The 25,099-nt window shown below is 53.7% G+C and overlaps 2 protein-coding genes across 3 annotated transcripts; both read left to right on the top strand.

Moving 5' to 3' along the window:
* The first annotated feature begins 1,283 nt into the window (after window positions 1-1,283).
* Window positions 1,284-24,895, top strand: tlcd5b (TLC domain containing 5b). 2 transcript variants are annotated; one of them, XM_059639059.1, is made up of 3 exons: window positions 1,284-1,388; window positions 16,327-16,526; window positions 20,618-24,895. In XM_059639059.1, exons 2-3 carry the CDS (start codon window positions 16,331-16,333, stop codon window positions 21,157-21,159), a joined length of 738 nt encoding a protein of 245 aa, XP_059495042.1. In that variant the 5' UTR covers window positions 1,284-1,388; window positions 16,327-16,330; the 3' UTR covers window positions 21,160-24,895. The 2 variants fall into 2 exon arrangements, with proteins under 2 accessions (XP_059495042.1, XP_059495043.1); XM_059639060.1 differs by lacking the exon at window positions 16,327-16,526 and having other exon boundaries at window positions 1,349-1,388.
* Window positions 2,489-4,264, top strand: LOC132206152 (uncharacterized; the record flags this gene model as incomplete). Its single annotated transcript, XM_059638929.1, has 3 exons — window positions 2,489-2,501; window positions 3,140-3,177; window positions 4,229-4,264. Coding segments are annotated over 3 exons (87 nt in total), but the record flags the coding sequence as incomplete, so codon positions are not given.
* Window positions 24,896-25,099: the final 204 nt, after the last annotated feature.

Genomic DNA, 25,099 nt, shown 5'->3' with positions numbered 1-25,099 from the left:
ACTGGGTAGGTGTATAAATGTTTTATTTTTTGTACATTCTATGAATAAAGTATATTTTTTCAAATAAAAAAAGTGACAAAACGTCTGAAAACGTACCTTTCAGCTCAGTGAGCAAACTTACATCCAGAACATCCACATCCTTAACCCTAAACTTATGCATCAGGCTTTGTCACCATAATAAAATGTGAGGCTGGATGAACACAGCAGGCCAAGCAGCATCTCAGGAGCACAAAAGCTGACGTTTCGGGCCTAGACCCTTCATCAGAGAGGGGGATGGGGTGAGGGAGCTGGAATAAATAGGGAGAGAGGGGGAGGCGGACCGAAGATGGAGAGTAAAGAAGATAGGTGGAGAGAGTATAGGTGGGGAGGTAGGGAGGGGATAGGTCAGCCCAGGGAAGACGGACAGGTCAAGGATGTGGGAACCTGTCTCTGCCTCCTTAACCGGTTCTTCCTCTCACCCATCCCTTCCTCGCACCCCAAGCCGCACCCCCATCTACCTACTAACCTCATCCCACCTCCTTGACCTGTCCGTCTTCCCTGGACTGACCTATCCCCTCCCTACCTCCCCACCTATACTCTCCTCTCCACCTATCTTCTTTTCTCTCCATCTTCGGTCCGCCTCCCCCTCTCTCCCTATTTATTCCAGAACCCTCACCCCATCCCCCTCTCTGATGAAGGGTCTAGGCCCGAAATGTCAGCTTTTGTGCTCCTGAGATGCTGCTTGGCCTGCTGTGTTCATCCAGCCTCACATTTTATTATCTTGGAATTCTCCAGCATCTGCAGTTCCCATTATCTCTGAGGCTTTGTCATCACACAGTCACCATTACATACAACCCATGGTCAGGTCCTGATCGTCCCCATCAGCAGCTATTCGTTCTCCCAGGCTGAACTTTACCCATTCCTCTGTACAACTGTCTTTGGGCTATATCTCCAACTACGGTTTACTCCTCACCGCCTTCTCCGAGGTTCTGTATAAAAACCATCCTTTTCCTCCACTACCATTAGTTCTGAGGAAGGGTCACTGAAACCAAATCGTTCACTCGCTGTTGGCGCAAGCAAGACCTGAGTTCTGTTCATTCCTCTTTCGCCTGCAGTCCCGGTCAGTACCGGCCGATGGCGCTGTTGCTAGAGGCCGCAGTCCCGGCCAGTACCGGCCGATGGCGCTGCTGCTAGAGGCCGCAGTCCCCGCCAGTACCGGCCGATGGCGCTGCTGCTAGAGGCCGCAGTCCCGGCCAGTACCGGCCGATGGCGCTGCTGCTAGAGGCCGCAGTCCCGGCCAGTACCGGCCGATGGCGCTGCTGCTGGAGGGTGCGAGCTGCGAGTGGCTGCACGAAGTGAGAGACCGGGCTGTAGGCGCCGGGAGCCGGGAGAGGGACGTGTGGCCGCGGGTGAGTGTGGTCCCGGCGGAGGGCGGCCATTGTGGGGTTTCCATGACGACGGGACCTGGACTCCGTCTCCCCGCTTGGGCCCGGGCGGGGGAGAGTTCTTGAAGTTCTGAGGCTCACAGACCCCCTTTCCCCCATTGACCAACTCCCCCCAACTCTCCCCTCCAGCCCCCATCTCCACCCCAGTCCCGATCACCACCATCACCCCCTCATCTCCCATCACACGCTTCCCCCTCATTACCCGATCATCCCCCCATTACCCCCCCTCGTCCCCCATCACATCACCCCCCACATCCTCCCATCACCCCCATCACCCCCAACCCCCCATCACTCCACTCACCCCCCCAATCACCCCCTCATCACCCATCACCCCATCGGCCCCCCATCACACCCCTCATCCCCCCATCCCACCCATCACCCCCCCGTACCCCCATCACCCCACTCATCACCCTCATCCCCGCCTCAACCTCTCACCCTCTCTCACCCCCCCCATCACCCCCCTGTACCCCCCACCCATCACCCCCCTGTACCCCCCACCCATCACCCCACTCATCACCCTCATCCCCGCCTCAACCTCTCACCCTCTCTCACCCCCCCATCACCCCCCTGTACCCCCCACCCATCACCCCCCTGTACCCCCCACCCATCACCCCACTCATCACCCTCATCCCCGCCTCAACCTCTCACCCTCTCTCACCCCCCCCATCACCCCCCGTAACCCTCCTCACCCCCCTCACCCCCACCTCACCCCCCTCACCCCCACCTCATCCCCCTCATCACCCCCTCATCCCCCCTCACACCCCCCTCTCACCCCCTCACTCCCCACCCCCCTCATCCCCCACCCCCCTCATCCCCCACCCCCCCTCACCCCCGTCACCCCCTCATCCCCCCCACCCACACCCCCACCCCCTCATCCCCCCACCACTCCTCATCTCCCCTCACCCCCCATCCCCCATCCACTCCTCATCCTCCCCTCATCACCCCCCTCATCCCCCCCACCCACACCCCCCTCACACCCCCCACCCACACCCCCCTCACAACCCGCCATCCCCCGGCCATCCCCCCAATCCCCCCACACCCCCCATCCCCCCCTCATTCTCCCCTCATCACCCCCACATTCTCCCCTCATCACCCCCCCATCCCGCCCCTCATCTCCCCCCTCACCTACCCCCATCTCCCACCTCCCCCCTTCTCACCCCCTTCTCACCCCCACATCCCCTCATCCCCCCCTCATCCACCCCATCTCCCCCCTCACCCCCCCATCCCCCCTCACCCCCACTCATCACCCCCCTCATCAACCCCCTCATCCCCCCCATCAACCCCCTCATCCCCCCTCATCAACCCCCTCATCCCCCTCATCCCTCTCATCAACCTTCACCCCCTTCATCAACCCCCTCATCCCCCCTCACCCTCCTCATACCCCACTCAACAACCCCCTCATCAACCCCCCCATCACCCACCTCACCCCCTCATCAACCCCCCCATCAACCCCCTCACCCCCCATACCCCCCTCATCCCCCCCTCATCCCCACAATCAACCCCCTCATCCCCCCCATCAACCCCCTCATCCCCCCTCATCCCGCTCATCAACCCCCTCATCAACCCTCACCCCCCTCATCAACCCCCTCATCCCCCCTCACCCCCCTCAAACCCCCCTCATCAACCCCCCCCTATCACCCACCTCACCCCCTCATCAACCCCCCATCAACCCCCTCACCCCCCCATACCCCCCTCACCCCCCATACCCCCCTCACCCCCCATACCCCCCTCATCACCCCCATCAACCCCCTCACTCCCCCATACCCCCTCATCCCCCCTCATACCCCCCTCATCCCCCCCACCCACACCCCCCTCACACCCCCCACCCACACCCCGCTCACACCCCCGCCATCCCCCCCATCCCCCCCTCACCCCACCCACCCCCCCCCACACCCCCCATCCCCCCTCATTCTCCCCATCCCCCCTCATTCTCCCCTCATCACCCCCACATTCTCCCCTCATCACCCCCCCATCCCGCCCCTCATCACCCCCCTCACCCACCCCCATCTCCCCCTCCCCCCTTCTCACCCCCTTCTCACCCCCACATCCCCTCATCCCCCCCATATCCCCCCCATCAACCCCCTCATCCCCCATCCCTCTCATCAACCCTCACCCCCTTCATCAACCCCCTCATCCCCCCCTCACCCCCCTCAACACCCCCCTCATCAACCCTCCCTATCACCCCCCTATCACCCCCCTATCACCCCCCTCACCCCCTCATCAACCCCCCCATCACCCCCCATACCCCCCTCACCCCCCATACCCCCCTCATCCCCCCATCAACCTCCTCATCCCCCCTCATCAACCCCCTCATCCCCCCTCATCAACCCCCTCATCAACCCCCTCATCAACCCCCTCATCCCTCTCATCAACCCCCTCATTAACCCTCACCCCCCTCATCAACCCCCTCATCCCCCCTCACCCCCTCACCCCCCTCATACCCCCCAACACCCCCCTCATCAACCCCCCCTCATCAACCCCCCCATCACCCACCTCACCCCCTCACCACCCCCATCAACCCCCTCACCCCCCAATACCCCCTTATCCCCCGTCATCCCACCCATCACCCCCCTCATCCCACCCATCACCCCCCTCATCCCACCCATCACCCCCCCATCCCCCCTCACCCCCCTCATCCCCCCACCCCCCCCACCCCCCTCATCCGCCCACACCCCCCTCATCCGCCCCCACCCCCCTCATCCCCCCTATCAACTCCCCTCATCCCTCATCCCCCCATTCCCCCCCTCATCCCCCCATTACCCCCCTCATCCCCCCTTCACCCCCTCATCCCCCCCTCATCCCCCCCATTCCCCCCCTCATCCCCCCCATTCCCCCCCTCATCCCCCCATTCCCCCCCTCATCCCCCCCATTCCCCCCCTCATCCCCCCTTCCCCCCTCATCCCCCCATTCCCCCCTCATCCCCCCCTCATCCCCCCATCAACTCCCCTCATCCCTCATCTCCCCATTCCCCCCCTCATCCCCCCATTCCCCCCCTCATCCCCCCCTTCACCCCCTCATCCCCCCACCTCATCCCCCCCCTCATCCCCCCCTCATCCCCCCATTCCCACCCATTCCCCCCCTCATCCCCCCCTTCCCCCCTCATCCCCCCCTTCCCCCCTCATCCCCCCATTCCCCCCTCATCCCCCCACCCCCCCCACCCCCCTCATCCGCCCACACCCCCCTCATCCGCCCCCACCCCCCTCATCCCCCCTATCAACTCCCCTCATCCCTCATCCCCCCATTCCCCCCCTCATCCCCCCATTACCCCCCTCATCCCCCCTTCACCCCCTCATCCCCCCCTCATCCCCCCCATTCCCCCCCTCATCCCCCCCATTCCCCCCCTCATCCCCCCATTCCCCCCCTCATCCCCCCCATTCCCCCCCTCATCCCCCCTTCCCCCCTCATCCCCCCATTCCCCCCTCATCCCCCCCTCATCCCCCCATCAACTCCCCTCATCCCTCATCTCCCCATTCCCCCCCTCATCCCCCCATTCCCCCCCTCATCCCCCCCTTCACCCCCTCATCCCCCCACCTCATCCCCCCCCTCATCCCCCCCTCATCCCCCCATTCCCACCCATTCCCCCCCTCATCCCCCCCTTCCCCCCTCATCCCCCCCTTCCCCCCTCATCCCCCCATTCCCCCCTCATCCCCCCATTCCCCCCTCATCCCCCCCTCATCCCCCCTCATCCCCCCATTCCCCCCTCATCCCCCCCTCATCCCCCCCATTCCCCCCTCATCCCCCCCATTCCCCCCTCATCCCCCCCTCATCCCCCCCATTCCCCCCTCATCCCCCCCATTCCCCCCTCATCCCCCCATCTCCTCCCTCATCCCCCCCATCTCCCCCCCATCTCCCCCCCATCTCCCCCCTCTCCCCCCCATCTCCCCCCTCATCCCCTGCATCACCCCCCTCATCCCCTCCTTCACCCCCCCATCCCCTCCATCACCCCCCCATCCCCTCCATCACCCCCCATCGCCCCCCCCTCATCCCCTCCATCACCCCCCATCGCCCCCCCCTCATCCCCTCATCCCCTCCATCACCCCCCATCGCCCCCCTCATCCCCCCACTCATCACGCCATCCCCCCATCACCCGCCCTTTTCCCCCCATCGCCCCACCACACCCCATCACTCCCCCTCATCCCCCCCATCACCCCCCTCATCCCACCCATCACCCCCCTCGTCCTCCCATCACCCCCCTCGTCCCCCCATCACCCCCCTCGTCCCCCCATCACCCCCTTCATCACCCCCTTCATCACCCCCCCTCGACCCCTCATCCCCGCATGCCCCCATCACGTCACCCCTCATGACCCCCCTCATCCTCCCATCACCCCCACAACCCCCATCACCCCCACAACCCCCCCATCACCCCCACAACCCTCCCATCACCCCCACAACCCTCCCATCACCCCCACAACCCCCATCACCCCCTCATCCCCCCATCACCGCCCTCACCACCCCCCTCACCACCCCCATCACCCCCTCATCACCCCCCCAATCACCCCCTCATCCCCCCCATCACCCCCTCATCCCCCCCATCACCCCCTCATCCCCCCCATCCCCCCCATCCCCCCCATCACCCCCTCATCACCCCCCCAATCACCCCCTCATCCCCCCCATCACCCCCTCATCCCCCCCATCACCCCCTCATCCCCCCCATCCCCCCCATCCCCCCCATCACCCCCTCATCCCCCCCATCACCCCCTCATCCCCCCCATCACCCCCTCATCCCCCCCATCCCCCCCATCACCCCCTCATCCCCCTCATCATCCCACCCAGCATCCCACCCATCAAACCCCGTAACCCCCACAACCCCCCGTACCCCACCCATCATCCCCATCACCCCCCCGTACCACCCCATCACCCCCCTCATCCACCCCCATCACCCCCCTCATCCACCCCCATCACCCCTCATCACCCCCCTCATCCCCCCCATCCACCCCCATCACCCCTCAACACCCCCTCATCCACCCCTCATCCCCCCCTCACCCCGCTCCTCACCCCGCTCCTCACCCCCTCATCACCCCCTCATCACCCCACTCATCACACTCATCCCCTCATCCCCCCATCACCCCCCGATCACCCCCCGTACCCCCATCACCCCACCACCCCCTCGTACCCCCTCATCAACCCCCTCACACCCTCCTCATCAACCCCCTCACACCCCCCCACCAACTCCCTCATCAACTCCCTCACACCCCCCTCATCAACACCCTCACCCCCCCTCATCAACACTCTCACCCCCCCTCATCAACATCCTCACCCCCCCTCATCAACACCCTCACCCCCCCCATCAACACTCTCACCCCCCCTCATCAACACCCTCATCCCCCCCATCACCCCCCTCAACCCCCCATCACCCCCCATCACCCCACCCCCCCATAACCCCCCTCATCCCCCCAGTCACCCCCCAACATCATCCCTCCATCACACCCCCCCACATCACCCATCCGTCACCCCCCCACATCACCCATCCGTCACCCCCCCACATCACCCCTCCACATCACACGTCCGTCACCCCCCTCATCCCCCCATCACCCCCTCCTTCCCCATCTCTACTCTCCCATTTCTCCACTCCCCCATCACACCCTCCCATCACCCCCACGCCCCCCAATCATCCCCCCCATCATCCCCCCCATCATCCCCCCCATCATCCCCCATCATCCCCCCCATCATCCCCCCCATCATCCCCCCCATCATCCCCCCCATCTCCCCATCATATACCCCCTCATCATCGCCCCCATCACCCCCCCATCATCATCGCCCCCATCACCCCCCCACATCATCCCCCCATCACCCCCCCACATCATCCCCCCATCACCCCCTCGTACCCCCATCACCCCTCTCACCCCCTCGTACCCCCATCACCCCTTCGTACCCCCATCACCCCCTCGTACCCCCATCACCCCCTCGTACCCCCATCACCCCCTCGTACCCCCATCACCCCTCTCACCCCCATCACCCCTCTCACCCCCTCGTACCCCCCATCACCCCCTCGTACCCCCATCACCCCTCTCACCCCCTCGTACCCCCATCACCCCCTCGTACCCCCATCACCCCCTCGTACCCCCATCACCCCTTCGTACCCCCATCACCCCTCTCACCCCCATCACCCCTCTCACCCCCTCGTACCCCCCATCACCCCCCTCACCCCCCTCGTACCCCCCATCACCCCCTCATCCCCTCTCACCCCCCTCATCCCCCCTTCACCCACCTCATCCCCCCTATCCCCCCTTCACCCCCCCATCACCCCTTCATCCCCCTCATCCCCCCTTCATCCCCCCATCATCACCCCTCACCCTCCCATCACCCCCTCACCCTCCCATCACCCCCTCATCCTCCCCATCACCCCCTCATCCTCCCCATCACCCCCTCATCCTCCCCATCACCCCCTCATTCCCCCCATATCACCCCCCACCACCCCCTAACTGCCCCATATCAACCCCCATCCCCCCCTCACCGCCCCCAATGTCACCCCCTCACCCCCCCCAATATCACCCCCCATCACCCCCTCACCCCCCATCACCCCCTCACCCCTCCAATATCACCCCCCATCACCCCCTCATCGCCCATCCCCCCCCTCATCCCCCCGACATCCCCCCCACCACCCCCTCATCCTCCCCACCAACCCCTCATCCTCCCCATCACCCCCTCATCCCCCCCTCATCCCCGCCATCATCCCCTCATCACCCCCCCATCATCACCGCCCCATCATCACCCCCCCATCCCTCCCATCACCCCCCCATCATCCCCCCCATTCCCCCCTCATCCCCCCATCCCCCCGCTCATCCCCCCCATCCCCCCTCACCCCCCCATCATCCCCCCCATCCCGCCCATTACCCCCCATCATCTCCCCCATCCCACCCATCATTCCCCCGTCATTCCCCCCATCACCCCACTATCATCCCCTCATCCCCCCAACCCCCCAATCACACCCATCTCATCCCCCCTTATCAGCCGCCTCATCCTCCCCATCCTTCTCATCCGCTCCATCTCACCCCATCTCTGCCCATCCTCCTCCACTCCATCCTTGCCCCCCATCCTCCTCTCCCCATCCTCCTACCCCCCCATCCTCCTACGCCCCCATCCTCCTACCCCCCACCACCCCATCCTCCTACCCCCCCACCCCCACACCCTCCTAACCTCAACCCACCCACCCTCCTACCCCATCCCCCTACCCACCATCCCCCTACCCCTCTGTCACCCATCCCCCGTCCCCATCCCCCACCCACCGTCCCCATCCCCCACCCACCGTCCCCATCCCCCACCCCCCATCGCCTACCCCCCATCCCCCACCTCCCCCCATCCCCCACCCCCCAAACCCCATCCCCCAACCCCCACCCCCCCATCCCCCCATCCCCCACCCCCCAAACCCCATCCCCCACCCCCCCATCCCCCCATCTCCCACCCCCCCATCCCCCCATCCCCCACCCCCCCATCCCCCACCCGCCAAACCCCATCCCCCATCCCCCCATCCCCCACCCCCCCAAACCCCATCCCCCAAACCCCCAACCCCCCATCCCCCACCCCCTACCCCCCACCCCCTACCCCCCCATCCCTCTACCCCCCAAACCCCCATCCTCCTACCCCCCCAAACCCCCATCCTCCTACCCCCCATCCTCATCCTCCTACCCTCCCATCCTCCTACCCTCCCATCCCCCCATCCTCCTACCCTCCCATCCCCCCATCCTCCTACCCTCCCACCCTCCCATTCCCCCATCCTCCTACCCTCCCATCCTCCTACCCCCCATCCCCCCCATCCCCATCCCGCTACCCCCCACCCCGCTACCCCCCACCCCCTACCCCCCCATCCCTCTACCCCCCAAACCCCCTACCTCCCAAACTCCCATCCCCCTACCCTCCCATCTTCCTATCCCCCCATCCTCCTACCCCCCCATCCTCCTAACCCCCATCCTCCTACCCCTCCATCCCCCCATCCTCCTACCCTCCCATCCCCCCCTCCACCTACCCTCCCACCCCCCCCATCCTCCTACCCCCCATCCTCCTACCCCCCCATCCCCCCAATCCTCCTACCCCCCACCCCCGCAAACCCCCATCCTCCTACCCCCGCAAACCCGCACCCCCCCATCGCCCCACCGTCCCTCCTCCCCCCGACCACCCCGCATCCCTAACCCCTCACCACACCACCCACCCCCACCCTCCTTCCCCACCACATCCCCCCTCCCCCCACCACTCCCCCACCATCCTCCCCTCACCATCCTCCCCCCCACCAACCTCCCCCCATCCTCATCCACCCCCACCACCCTCCCTCCCCGATCTTCCACCCTCCCTCCCCGATCCTCCACCCTCTCTCCCCGATCCTCCACCCTCTCTGATCCTCCACCACCTCCCCGATCCTCCACCCCCTCCCCGATCCTCCACACCCCTCCCCGATCCTCCACCCTCCCTTCCCGATCCTCCACCCCCCTCCCTCCCCGATCCTCCACCCCCCTCCCTCCCCGATCCTCCACCCCCCTCCCTCCCCGATCCTCCACCCCCCTCCCTCCCCGATCCTCCACCCCCCTCCCTCCCCGATCCTCCACCCTCCCCGATCCCCCACCTCCCTCCCCGATCCTCCACCCTCCCTCCCCGATCCTCCACCCCCTCCCCGATCCCCCACCCCCCTCCCCGATCCCCCACCCCCCTCCCCGATCCCCCACCCCCTCCCCGATCCCCCACCCCCTCCCCGATCCTCCACCCCCCTCCCCGATCCTCCACCCCCCTCCCCGATCCCCCACCCCACTCCCCGATCCCCCAACCCCCCTCTCCGATCCTCCAACCCCCCGCCCCGATCCCCCACCCCCCGCCCCGATCCTCCACCCTCCCTGATCCTCCACCCCCTCCCCGATCCTCCACCCCCCTCCCTCCCCGATCCTCCACCCCCCTCCCTCCCCGATCCTCCACCCCCCTCCCTCCCCGATCCTCCAACCCCCCGCCCCGATCCCCCACCCCCCGCCCCGATCCTCCACCCTCCCTGATCCTCCACCCCCTCCCCGATCCTCCACCCCCCTCCCCCCCCGATCCTCCACCCTCCCCGATCCTCCACCCCCCTCCCTCCCCGATCCTCCACCCCCCTCCCTCCCCGATCCTCCACCCTCCCCGATCCTCCACCCCCCTCCCTCCCCGATCCTCCACCCCCCTCCCTCCCCGATCCTCCACCCCCCTCCCTCCCCGATCCTCCACCCCCCTCCCTCCCCGATCCTCCACCCTCCCCGATCCTCCACCCCCCTCCCTCCCCGATCCTCCACCCTCCCCGATCCTCCACCCCCCTCCCTCCCCGATCCTCCACCCTCCCCGATCCTCCACCCCCCTCCCTCCCCGATCCTCCACCCCCCTCCCTCCCCGATCCTCCACCCTCCCCGATCCTCCACCCCCCTCCCTCCCCGATCCTCCACCCTCCCCGATCCTCCACCCCCCTCCCTCCCCGATCCTCCACCCCCCTCCCTCCCCGATCCTCCACCCCCCTCCCTCCCCGATCCTCCACCCCCCTCCCTCCCCGATCCTCCACCCTCCCCGATCCTCCACCCTCCCCGATCCTCCACCCCCCTCCCTCCCCGATCCTCCACCCCCCTCCCTCCCCGATCCTCCACCCTCCCCGATCCTCCACCCCCCTCCCTCCCCGATCCTCCACCCTCCCCGATCCTCCACCCCCCTCCCTCCCCGATCCTCCACCCCCCTCCCTCCCCGATCCTCCACCCTCCCCGATCCTCCACCCCCCTCCCTCCCCGATCCTCCACCCCCCTCCCTCCCCGATCCTCCACCCTCCCCGATCCTCCACCCCCCTCCCTCCCCGATCCTCCACCCCCCTCCCTCCCCGATCCTCCACCCTCCCCGATCCTCCACCCCCCTCCCTCCCCGATCCTCCACCCCCCTCCCTCCCCGATCCTCCACCCTCCCCGATCCTCCACCCCCCTCCCTCCCCGATCCTCCACCCCCCTCCCTCCCCGATCCTCCTCCCTCCCCGATCCTCCACCCCCCTCCCTCCCCGATCCTCCACCCCCCTCCCTCCCCGATCCTCCACCCTCCCCGATCCTCCACCCCCCTCCCTCCCCGATCCTCCACCCCCCTCCCTCCCCGATCCTCCACCCTCCCCGATCCTCCACCCTCCCCGATCCTCCACCCCCCTCCCTCCCCGATCCTCCACCCTCCCCGATCCTCCACCCTCCCCGATCCTCCACCCCCCTCCCTCCCCGATCCTCCACCCTCCCCGATCCTCCACCCCCCTCCCTCCCCGATCCTCCACCCTCCCCGATCCTCCACCCCCCTCCCTCCCCGATCCTCCACCCTCCCCGATCCTCCACCCCCCTCCCTCCCCGATCCTCCACCCCCCTCCCTCCCCGATCCTCCACCCCCCTCCCTCCCCGATCCTCCACCCCCCTCCCTCCCCGATCCTCCACCCTCCCCGATCCTCCACCCCCTCCCCGATCCTCCACCCCCTCCCCGATCCTCCACCCTCATCCCCGATCCTCCAACCCCCCTCCCCGATCCTCCACCCTCCTCCCCTCCCAACCATCCTCCCCCCTCAACCACCCTCCCCCCTCAACCACCCTCCCCCCTCAACCATCCCCTCCCCCCTCAACCATCCCCTCCCCCCACCAACCATCCCCTCCCCCCACCAACCATCCCCTCCCCCCACCAACCATCCCCTCCCCCCAACCATCCACCCTCACCCTCACCCCCTCACCCTCCCCCTCATCTCCTCCTCCCATCTGTCCCTCATCTCCCCCCCATCTCCCGCTACCTCTATTACAATCTCACTCCCTTACCCTCATGTCCCCTCCCCTCCCCACTTCCTAGCTCTTCCCACCTTCAACTCCACCCCGCCCCAGCCCCTTCCTGTCCCCCGCTCTCCCAATACTCGCTTGCCTCCAGAATAGGCACAGAGTGCAAGGCCACACTCAGTGACAGGGGTGCTGAAAAGACCGTCCTTTTGGGGCCTGTGCCAGGGATTAGGTCAGAGCAATTCAGGCTTGGGGTTGGGGTTCATGCAGGGAGTGGGGTCAGTGACAGGGGTTGGGGATGATCACGGCCCAGGGTCAGGTATAGGGTAAAATCTGTTGGGCTGGTGACAGGGCTAGGGCTGTAGAGTGAAGATTCTGTGCAGCAGCTATGTTACTTTTTGGTGATGATAAGCTTTTAAAATGTTTTTTGGACTTGGGCATTGCCTGCAAGTTGCCTAGAACATGGTCATTAGGAGTGGTCTGCTGAGTGCCTTGCCAGTCTATGTCAGGGCACAGTTAAAAGTCAGATACATTGTTATGTGTCTGGAGCCACATGTAGGCCAGACGAGATAAGGACATTAGTGAACCAAATGAATTGTTGTGATAAGCAACGCTGGAAATTTGAAACAAACACAGAGAATGTTGGGTAAACTCAGCAGATGTCAGCTTCTGCAGACAGTTAATGTTTGAGTCCGGTATGATTCTTCAGAACTGATGTTACTTTTGTTTCTCTCTCCAAACATGCTGAGTTTCTCCAGTGGTTCTTATGATGGGCAGCATTACATTAGCTTTCTTGGGTCCTAGCTTTTTAGTATGGAAAAGAGGCCCTTAGCCCTAGCGTGTCTGTGCTAGTCATTAGACACCTAGTTACGCTAATCCCATTTTTTAGCAGTTGGCCCGTATGCTATGGCTCTTCTAGTGCTCATCTAAATACTTTAAAAATGTTGTGCAGGTTCCTACCCCTACCAACTTTTCTGGACAGTAAGCTCCAGATAAGCAAACCCCTGTACTTTCTGTACTCCTCGAGCACTCACTTGGAACTATATTGCTGTTTCATTATTGGCTGCAAAAAACCATCTGAGTAGCATCTCTAATAGCACAGTCTTAACACCCCCAAAAAATGCAGTGGTTCAAGAAGGCAACTCATCACCACTTTTTCCAGGGCAATTAGGGATGGGCAATAAATGCAGACCCAGTTAGCAACACGGAGTCTATGAATTAATAAAATGAGACAGGAAGTAAGAACACAGATGGTAAATCACAGACCAGTCTGGCTAACCTAGTGGTAGAAACATACTGGAAGCTGTAAGAAATTAAGTGGCAGAAGGTGATATCATTTTCAAGTCTCAATGGGGTGTGTTAGTCCAAGAGGATGTTGTAGGTGCTATATCTATCCTGCCTCTATTCATACCCCCTGCTTCAATACAGAATTGCCTATGCCTGTTCAATAACCCCCATGACCCTTAACCCTGCAACCACACAGGAGACGGTGACATAGCGCTAATATCACTGAAGTAATAAACTAGGGGCCCAGGATAATGGTCTGGAGACATGGGCCCAAATCCCACCACAACGCTTGGTGGACCTTATATTTGGATAAGTTGAGGGCTTTGATTAATGCCATATCAATGGAGACATGTTTGAGGGAAGAGCAGGTGGTGCAATATTGATCTAGGAGTCATTTGCTGCAATAAAGAGAAATGACATTTTATAAGGTTTTTCAAATAAAGCCAATATGTGTAGAAAATATTATAAAATAGCATACATTCCAAAAGGTGAAGCACCATTTAACTTACCAGATTAAACAGACTCAGAGTAAAGTTGTGAATGCCATATATGCTGATTTCCACAAGGTAGATAATGGTTCATCAGATAGCTGATCAGGTGGAATATTGGCTAATTAAAAGCAGGCACAGAATGGATAATGGTTGTTCTTTAAATTGGAGTGAGGCAGAAAGCTTTGGAAATGTTTGGAATAATTAGTGCTGGGATTATTGTTAGTCCAAAGAATTTATATTTAGGAATGAATAATACTAAAATTTTCAGATAGTACCAAACTGATGGGTATTGCTAACTCTGAGGAAGAATGCAGCATTAGACAAGATGGTATTATATTCAGATTTAGCAGTTAAGTGCCATATCAGCTTTGACAAAATGTTAATTGATGCACTTTGGGAGGAAAAATCAAAAACATCATCTTAGAATAAAAACCTGAATGGCGTAGAAAGGATCTAAGGATACAGGTGAATAAAGTATTAAACATGTTTAGAAAAGCTGCCAACCTGTGAACAATATGCTGGAATTTATTTATAGGGTTATAGGGTTAATCAGTAGTGAAATTATGTTAAACTTGTATAGTGCCCTGGTCAGATTGGGCTGAAGTATTGAACATAGATCTGATCTGTATATAATGAAAAGAACATAGAAACACCAGACAGAGGGCCGGAAGGAAATGAACAGGAAGATTGCAGCTATTGGGAAAGATTGCACATGCTGGCCGTTTTTCATTCAGAAAGCAGAAGACTTCAAAATGATCTGCTACAAATCTTTAAAATGGTGAAGAAATTGGTCAGGGTAGACAGGAACTGTTTCCACTTATGGGAGAATCTAAAACAAGACAGGTGTAAATAGTCAGCTACTTCCTAATCATTCACAACCTTGGTATTTGCCAAAATACTTTAAGCCAATTGAGTACTCTTGAAGTTTATTAACTATTGTAATATGGGAAACATTACTGCCAGTTTGTACATTACATTCTACAATAAGAGCAATGTTATAATAATGTGATTTTGCAAAGTTTCGTGAAGGATTAATATTAGCTGGAGAAGAAGAGAACCTGTGCTTTACTTCTTAAACAGCTGCAGTAACATTTACTTGAAAGGGCAGGACAGTACCTCCCTTAGTACTTATCTTGATTTCAGATTTATGTTTTGTGCTCCATACTGGAGTGAGTCTTAAACTCAATAACACTTGACTTGTGATTAGTGTGGAGAAATGTCTTCACTCAGTGGAACCTAATGCTTACTCGTAAAGAGTTGTGCTCAGTGACAGGAGCAGAGACAAAAGAAAATGCTAATGTGTTAAAATTGACCTAGTAAAGTGTGTCATCTGCAATTAAGTGCATCTAATCTCAGCTACGTAGTTAGTGATCACTAGATTAATGAATATGACAGATTAATAGGATTAATTTCAAGGCTGACTCACACCAAACTGGAGCTGGCATCTGGTTTCAATGTCACCTCTTCTGTTATAGGATCACAAGATGCTAAACACAAAAGATTATATAGGTTCCATTTTGTGTGCACAATGCATCAACCTTAGAGAGGTAGGGTTTACCAGGAATGAAAATTGCAGGGATTCAGGAAAATTAGTAGGATACAGTCTGTTGTATATTCAAGGGTTTAAATATGTATCCCATCTTTGCTGATGTAAGCAGCTTGCACAACTCTGGCACAAGTCACCTATAGAATTTCTGAGGCATAAATATAGAGAGGCAGATGCTTATGTTGATTGTTCTGTTGGTGGAAAGATGTAGAATGGGTCTATAATAATTTCGCAAGTGCAATCAGGACATTACTGAATATGTTTTAGAACTGACAACAGAACTGGTGCCAAGCTGGGTGTAGTAACAATAATCTTAAAACTAAGCCCAAACATTTACTAGTAAAATCTGGACCAATTTTTCCACAAATAATGATAGATATCTTAAGCTCTTGGCCACACAGGCTGTGGATGATGGGACCAAGTGACACTTTCAAGGCTCAGAATGACAGATTTTAGATAGGGAAGTGCATCAGGGAGTGAAATAGAATTGAAATTTTGATTAGCAAAGATCCCGCAAAATGATGAAGTAGGCTCAAGGGCCTGAACAAAATCTTTTAGTTGTTATTTCACTGTTGCTGGGTCAAAATCCAAGAGCTTTCACCCTAATAGTGCTGTGTAGTACATACGGTTACTTATAATATACTGACCTGTAGGTCTTTGCGTAGCCCTTACCTCCAGCTTGGCTTGGCTCATTGTTGTACTATAACTAGCTGGTGAAAGCTATGAGAGTCCTTTGCTGATGTGTTTGAGTTTGATGTATTCAACTTATGAAGACATCTCTTCGTTTCCTCAACTTCATCCTGGCTACTGCATTGTCTTGTCTTATCCATGAGCAGACTTTTTAATGTTTTTATCCCTTCTAGAGAAATGGCTGCCCCTGTGCTTCTGGTGATCTGCAGTTTGATTTTTTGGGTATCGCTTTACCTCTCCTTCTGTCAGTTTAACAACCAACAGCACTATGAGTGGAACTGCCGCCTGGTAACCCTTATACATGGAGTTTTCATTGTTTGCTTCTCTGCATACGTTGGGTTTATTGATGGGCCATGGCCCTTCAGTCATCCAGGTGAGTCCTGGCCTAAACTGCAATAGGAGGAAATAATTATAAGCATCAATTTTTAATTAGCAATGTGCATGTAGACAGCAGGCACATTAGCAGACCCCAAGCTGCTGAGACTCTATCATACTTGCAGCAATTACAGACCGGCTACCCTAGACCATTTAGGTTGAGTCTTTGGGACTCCTGAATGCTGGATTGTAGTTGCTGTCTGACTAGTTTGCTCTAATTCAGGATCAGTGCTTAGCACCACACTTTGCTGTATCTATTCTCTCTGTGCCGATCCTGGCAAGTGAAAATTAAGTTCCAGGTAGAAGACTCAGTAATGGAGCAGTGCCATGTTCTGCCTTTTGTTGATTTAATTAGATTAAATCGGTGTAAAAGGTTGTTATATATGTCAGTGAAAGATGAAATTGGAGTCAGTCTTTATTTGGTGTTGATATATTCATAGAGTAGGTCATGACGGATATATCTCTAAGCTTGGTTCAGCCTCACCATCAGCTGTCTGTTTGAATGTGTTCAATTATCTATCCAATCAGTTCCCTCCACCTGTACACACTTAACCTTAGTTGACATAATTAATGTACAGTCCAGCTCCATTTTGATTTAATCCCCTCCCTTACCAGTTATAGCAATGCCCTTAGGGGGCTTTTATGTGTAAGTTAATCAGTTGGAACATTGTGATTTAGTGGTGGTAGTTAATGGATGAAAAATGTCATTTGACTGTGTGTGACAACACTTCCATATATAAAAGAAAGAAATTAGTGTACAGAGGGCAGGAGTGATGTCCTATTTCTGAACCAGAAACCTGGGTTCAAGCCCCATCTGCTCCACAGGTGTATCAACACATGTCTGAAAGTTGATTTTTAAAAAAAGTCTGTTTCTTTCACTTTTGATGTTATTGCATTACCCTTTGTCCACCATCTTTGGAACGTGGATAATTAATGATTGTGGATAAAGGATGAAAAGTACCATGGGTGATTTAGTAGTGGTTTAAAAAAAAGTCTGTTGTATGTGAAAGTGCTGCTTGATCGGCAAAATATATATTTATTGGCCAGAAATGATTCTTGTGGTGCACTGATAATATCTCTATAGTTGAGCCAGGAGCACTGCATTCAAGGCCCATCTGCTCCAGAGGTGTGTGGTAACATCTCCGAACAGGTTGATTAAAAAAATATTATCCGGTACCATGGATTTAAGACTGTTGTGGTGTAGGGCTAGTGCCTTACCTTGAGGGTAAAAGGCCCAAGTCCAAGTCCATCTCAAGATGTGATGTCTATGGAGGTGTGTGTCATCACATTTCTGAACAGATTGATTAAATAACTTTTGTTTACATCTCAGTGAATTTAAAGTTTTAAGTAAATTTCCACTGTACCCTATTGTAGACGAATCTGTGCTCAAAAGAATATACTTTTGCCTGAAGTGTTGAGACCAAGATCAGACAGGCAGTTTGGCTAAGCATCCCCAGCATAACTTGTGCTCTGTGTGTTTGGGTTTGTGAGTGGTGGGAGTTGGGGGTGCTTTGGAGTGTTTAACACCATAGGCATACATTCAGGTTCTGATTTGCCCAAGGCAAAACAGACTGTCATGCCTAATCCCTAGCTTCATGAACAGTTTCACCAGTAAAGAAATAGTTTTTCATTTACATCACTTATCGACTGTGCATGTTTACCACACAGTGTCTCAGCTGGGATATGCCTATTAATTTACCTTAAGGTGAGATTTTCTTAATAATGGGAACTTCTATCTGATTTTCTTTCTAGGTTAGGGTGCAAGAGGGCTGTTTGGGGCGATGAAATAATAGTGCATTGGGGAAACTGTCGTGATTCTACCTCTTTTGACTTTCTCCCATGGAGATTAATCTGGCTGTTACTCACATGTCACTGTGTGAGGGAGTACCTGACATCAATACAGAACACCGACCCAACTCTTCACAGAGCTGCTGCCGTTGGGATCTTGAGTTGATGTGCATCGATCCTTCATGTTGGAATCTACTGAAAATTGGATATTTTAATTTTTCTTTTATTAATTCAGAAGGTGTGGGCATTGCCGGCAAGGCCCCAGCAATTTTTTTCCAATCCCTAGAGAAGGTGGTGGTGAGCTGCCTTCTTGAACTCCTGCGGTTCATGTGCTGTAGTTAGACTCTCAATGCCCTTAGGGAGGGACTTGCAGGATTTTGACACAGCAACTGTGAAAAAACAGCAATATATTTCCAAGTCAGGAAGGTGAATGGCGTAGAGGGAAAATTGCAGTGGGTGCAGTTCCCAAGTATCCGCTGTTCTTGTCCTTCAAATGAAAGCGCTATGAGTTTGGAAGCTGCTGTCAGAGGACATTTTGTGAGATACTACAGTGCATCTTGTAGGTAGTGTACAATGCAGCTACAGCAGGTCAATGATAGACAAAGGAAATGTTTGTGGATTTGATGCCAGTCAAATGGGCTGCTTTGTCCTGGACAGTGTCAAGCTTATAGTGTGTTGTTGGAGCTGCATTCATCCAAGAGAGAAGTATTCCATCACATGCCTGACCTGTGCCTTGCAGACTATGGACAGGCTTTGGGGATTCAGGAGGTGAGTTACTTGCCGCAAGATTCCTATCATCTGTTGACCTTCTGTTATAGCCACTGTATTTATATAGCTAGTCCAGTTCAGTTTCCGGTCAGTAGTAACCTCAATGTTGATAGTGGGATATTCGGTGATGACAGTACCATTAAATGTCAAGGCGCAGTGGTTAGATTCTTCCTTGTTGGAGATAGGTTTTGCCAGCGAGTTTTGAGAAGATTTGTAGCTCAGGTTGAGGTTCTGGATGTGAGTTTGCTCGCTGAGCTGGAAGGTTAGTTTTCAGACGTTTCGTCACCATTCTAGGTAACATCATCAGTGAGCCTCCGACGAAGCGCTGGTGTTATGTCCCGCTTTCTATTTATCTGTTTTTTGCCACTTTGTCAGGAGATTACTATGTCTTAAAACTCGCTAGATTACTATGTTGTACAAATGTTTCCTGCTGCATTTCAGCTCAAGCCAGGAATACCTGAGACATAATGAAACCAGGAGACAGGTGATGTATCTATTAATCAAGTTAATTTGTTTTCAATTATACATATAAATAAGGGGGTCTAATAATAGTTGACTGTCAGTTTTATAAAATCTTGGTAACTGAAGTAAGGCTTTCACTAAAAGTGTGGACTTGGACACTGTTGAAAAACATTTATCTACTGATGTGTAGAAATCAGGACATATCTGGGCAATTGTCCACATTGTTATGTCAGGGCTAGTGTTGTAGTTGTTAAAAGTAGTTGGCTAAAGATGTGGAAAGTTTAGGTGCACAAGGTGTTAACCTGGCTACAAAACAGGACTACTGCATGCCAAACAATATAAGCAGCAAGTGTTAGGTAGATCTGAGTGACATATAACCAATATAGTCAAGCTACATCCAATCATAAATCGTGGTGAATAATTAAACAACTCTGAAGGAGGAGGCTCCACAAATATCCCCACTTTAAATGATGGGGGAGCCCAGCACCTCAATACAAAAAGTAAGGCTGAAGCATTTGTAACAATCTTCAGCCGGAACTATTGAGTGGGTGATCCATTTCAGCCTCCTCTAGTGCTCCCCAGCCTCTCAGATGCCATTATTCAGCCAACTCAGTTCACTCCAGTGATATCAAGAAGCAGTTGGGGCCACTGGATGCTGCAAAGGCTTTGGGCCCTGACAACTTTCTGGCAATATTACTGAAGACTTGTTCTCCAGAACTTGCCATGCATTTCCTATCTAAGCTGTTCCTGGACACTTACACTTGTATCTATCCAACACTTTGGAATATTGCCGAGGATATGTCCTGTACACAAAAACAGGACAAAGTCAACCCGGCCAATTATCAGTCTACTCTCATTGTTGATTGCTTTTATTCAGATTGACATCTGTGATCTTTTGATTTTGTATTTTTTTTAAACAAATGCATTGTTCATACATGGTTTAATTCAACACATTAAATAACTGTGTCACTGTGACTGGTTTTAAGCTGGTGAGTGGTTTGTTAAAAGTGAAAATAATTTTGTTTTGAAGCTGCGAGAGTTATATTGATTTTTTTTCTTTGTGTTTTTCAGGCTCTCCAAACACTGAGCTTCAGACTCAAGTGCTGTGTCTGTCATTGGGTTACTTTATATTTGATATGTGCTGGTGTATTTATTTCCAAACAGAGGGTCTGGTGATGCTGTCTCACCACTGTCTCAGTATCCTTGGCATTGCCATGGTGCTGGTTTTGGGACATTCAGCTATCGAAGTCAATGCTGTCATCTTTGGCAGTGAACTGACCAATCCTTTCCTCCAGATCCGCTGGTTTCTTCGAGAATCTGGCCATTACCACTCCTTGCTGGGAGATGTTGTTGACTTGCTATTTGTGTTGCTATTTAGTTGTGTGCGAATTGGGATTGGGGGCAGGCTGCTGTATTGTGAGTTATCTTCCCCTGTGCCCCTCCCTATTGTGAAGTTGGCAGGAGTCGCCATGTATGCAGTATCCTGGATGTTCATGCTGAGCATTGCCAAGTTTGCTTGGAGGAAGATTAATCACAAATGCAAGGCATGGAGAGAGTGGAGCAGGTGTCCTTTTCACTTATACACCAATGGACATGCAAATAAAGCTTGCTAGCATATAGCAACGTGAACAGTGCTGAGGGGCAATCAAGCACAACCAGAGACATGTCTTTCATCATTTCCTCAGTATTCTTCTATAATGACTTCCTTTAAATGTGATTTTGATCTCAAGATTTTGAATTGCCCCCATTAAGGGAAATCTGTGGGTCAGTTTAGCATATGTCATGACCATCTGCACCCAATCACTCTGAGGTGAAAACCAAACCAAAACTGATCAGTATTCTCAATGGTATTTGAATGTTACAAATGGTCTCTCTGCATCATGTCTAACATCAGACTTGTTCCCTGACAATGCTACATGTGGAACAAACAGTTTGGGTTGAGTTTTACCTGATGATCTTCTGTGGGTCTATTTCCCTCTTTTGGAGTACCTGACTCACCATATGATTCAGGTCCCTGGTGATTTCAGATAAGAGCCATAGGCCACCTGCTATCCTGGACAGTCACCATTAAGGAATAAGAGTTATTGAACAGTGATTAGGAGCAGGAACCCTGGTTGATTTCCTTTCTGTCTGACCCAGGGGCATGATTCTTTGTTAATTTTGCCCCTATATGCACTAGGGATAGTGTTTTCCTGGGCCTTGTGCCAGTCCAGCTGAGTGCAGCTAACAACACACAGTTAAACGATGGAACCTTGTGACCAGTGTGGCTCAGCCAATAAGACAGTGATTTTACTGAGACTTTGAAGACTCATCTTTGAGCTCTCCTGGATTATCATCGACATTTAAGGCTGTTTCTCAAATATTCCATATTTCTCCTTGGCCCTATCAGGAATAATTTGAGTCACTGATCATGCAGTAAATGAAAGGTTTGTTAGAAGGAAGAGATCCATGTTCTGACAAGTAACATAAATCCATTTGATGGTTAGCTGGACATAAAAGTTTTGGGAGGATGTGGGAGCAGGCTGTGTAAATGTGATTGAATTGCATCTCCTGTGGATTGTAAAGGCTGAAATGGATTGTATGGGCCAATGGCCTTCTCCCATTGTTTCAGTTCAGTTTCAAGACTAGTCAACAACCAAGGAAGGAATTTGCCTTTTGTGCCGGTGCTGCTGCTAGTTTAACTATATCACTAATGCTGCTTCCCTGCTCTTTCCCCATTCTCCTCAGTGTTTCTCTTCAGTTTATTATACAATTCTGTCTGGAATGTCGCAACGCAAATCATTTTGCAGCTGTGCTAACATTTTCCGTAGTGAATGACTATTTGCATGATAAATAATTCCCTAATCCCCTCATACTCTTTCTGTTCTGACTTTACCAAAGCAAACCATTTCTTCCAATGTGTTCTACACATTCTGTTTGGACTCTGGGCTTCTTCTGGAACAAGGAGTGAAGAATCATACTTGAGAAGCTGGCTTCAAACAATGTTGGAATTGGGCTGGTGTTTGGAAGTCAAGAATTACCCCAGCTTGAAGACCCCATTGGATGTCAACCTCGTTGTAAAATGCTCAAATTTAAGTTAGTTGTATTGACTCTTAACTAGCTGATTTGCCTAGTTGACGAAGTAATGTCATTGTAATGTGAAAGTAATGCGAACCCAGTCATCACTTCAGTGGCTTTGTTGAACCTCTTGTACCACTTACATTTTAAATGAAGCCTCCTGTCTCCTGCAGCAGACGGTCAGCCTTGCTGGAACTGTTACAGGAGGAAGCCATTTAGCACCTTGAGCCAGCCACATATGAACGGGATGCCTTCCAATCTATTCCCTGGTTTACTTATCTTTCTTTGATCAAGATCCCAAAACGGATGCACAAAACTATGAAAACTATGACTAATTCACATTTTGGGCCAGTTTGTTCATTATGTCTTTATAGCCTGTGCCCTAACTGTAATCTGCAGGTCTGCCACACTCTGCTGTTTCCTAGCTGTGGTGTAATCAGAAATATGTGGTATTATTCAGTTTAAGCCCGAAGACAAGAGAGAGTCTCAGGTTGACCCTCAGGTATAGCAGTAGTCTGGCCAAGTAAAGAGTATCGATTTACTTCCCTTTTCCTTCCAGTCACTCAGCCATTTTCCTTTCTGTCAGGCAACTTTACCTTTTACGTAAGAACGTAAGCAATACGAACAGAGGAACCTATTCATCCATTTGAGCCCACTCTGCCAGTCATGGAAACATAGAAGATAGGAGTAGGCCATATGACTGTGCAAGCCTGTTCTGCATTCAGTATGATCATGGCTGATCATCAAGCTCAGTACCCAAATACTATTTTTCCCGATATTCCTTGATTCTTATAGATAGAAGAGATATACCTACCTCCTTGAAAACTCAATGCTTTGGCCACACCCACTTTCTGTGGCAGGGAATTCCACAGGATCACCATAATGTTTACCCCTTAATCTTAAAGTATGATCCCTCGTTCTGGACTCTACCACCATTGGGAACATCCTCCGTGCCTCTAACCTGTCTAGTCCTGCTTAAATTTGTAGGTTTCTTTGAGATCCCCCTCATTCTTCTAACTTCAATGAATACTATCCTAACTGACGAAATCTCTCCTCATACATCAGTCCTGCCAACCCAGGAATGAATTTGGTAAACCTTTGCTGCACTGTCTTAGTAGCAAGAAGATTGTTCCTCAGATAGAGATCGAAACAATGTAACATTCCAGGTGTAACCAGCACCCACCACCCGCCAGGCCCTGATTAATTGCAAATAGACATCCATGGTCCTGTATTTGAATCCTATCAGTATGAAGGCCAACATACAGTTTGCCATCTTTACTGTCTGCCGCACTTGCATGCTTTAAGCAATTCTTGACACCCAGGTCTCTTTGAACATTTATCTCTATTTTCCTTCCTATTTTTGGTATAAATGTACTACAAAACCTCACAGTTATTCACATTAAACCACATCTTTTGTGTCTTTGCCCACTTACTCAGCCTGTCTGCATCCCAGTGCAACTTCTTTACACCCCCCTCATAGCTCACTCTTCCACCCAACTTGGTGTCATCTGAAAATTTTGAGACATTACATTGAGCTCCCTTATCTAAATTTTTAAAACACATGTCATGAATAGCTGGGTTCTGGTAAAGATCATTGGGTACCCGCTGCCATTCAGAAAAAGATTCATTTATTCCTACAGTTTGTTTCCTGTCTGCAAACCAATTTTCTATCTCAGTGCATCTAAACACATTACCCCCAGTTCCATGCCCTTTAATTTTGCATATTAATCTTCTGTGTGACTTGTTGAAAGTGTCTGAAAGTCCAAATAAACCACATCTGGCTCCCCAAATCAACTCTAAGTGTTCTATCCTCGAAGAATTCTAGTAAAGTTGTCAGCTATGATTTCGTAAGTCCATGCTGACTGTATCTGATTCTATCACTGCTTTCTAAGTGCTCTGCTATAAAATCCTTGATAACAGACTCTAGCATCATCCTCACTACTGACATTACACTCACTGGTCTATAATTCCCCTTTTAAATAATAGGGTTACATCAGCTACTCTCTAATCTGTAGGAACTGTTCTAGTGTCTAAAGAACCAATGCATCCACTATGTCTACAGCTACTTGTTTAAGTACTCTGGGATGTAGAATATCAGGCCCTACAGATTTATCAGCCTTCAATCCCATCAATTTCTCCAACATCATTTATCTAGTAATAGAGATTTGTTTCAGTTCCTCTCACTAAATCCTGTATTCCCCATCATTTCTGATCAATTAGATCATGGCTGGTCTTCTACTTTGACACTGTTTTCCTGTAGCTTTTGAGTACCTTAATATAATTCAAAAGAAATCTGTTGATCTCTGTGGTAAATACACTCAGTGTTGGATCTTCTATGGCTCGATGAAGAATTGTAAAGATTCACCACCCTTTGAAGAAATGCCTTCTCATCTCAGTCTGAAATGGATGACCCGTTATTCTGATCCTGCTCTCTGTACATGCTCTCCGCATTCAGGAGGAACTATCCCTCCTGTTTCTACCCTGTCGATTCCTGTG

Source organism: Stegostoma tigrinum, chromosome 32 (genome assembly GCF_030684315.1).
Source record: "Stegostoma tigrinum isolate sSteTig4 chromosome 32, sSteTig4.hap1, whole genome shotgun sequence".
NCBI lineage: Eukaryota > Metazoa > Chordata > Chondrichthyes > Orectolobiformes > Stegostomatidae > Stegostoma > Stegostoma tigrinum.
This window is presented reverse-complemented; position numbering and strand designations above follow the sequence as displayed.

What these genes read in the sequence shown, in the direction of transcription:
- tlcd5b (XM_059639059.1), top strand. Translation starts at nt 16,331, where the DNA reads ATGGCTGCCCCTGTGCTTCTGGTGATCTGCAGTTTGATTTTTTGGGTA. An exon ending in ATGGCCCTTCAGTCATCCAG is followed by an intron (nt 16,527 to 20,617) that starts GTGAGTCCTGGC and finishes TGTGTTTTTCAG; the next exon opens with GCTCTCCAAACACTGAGCTT.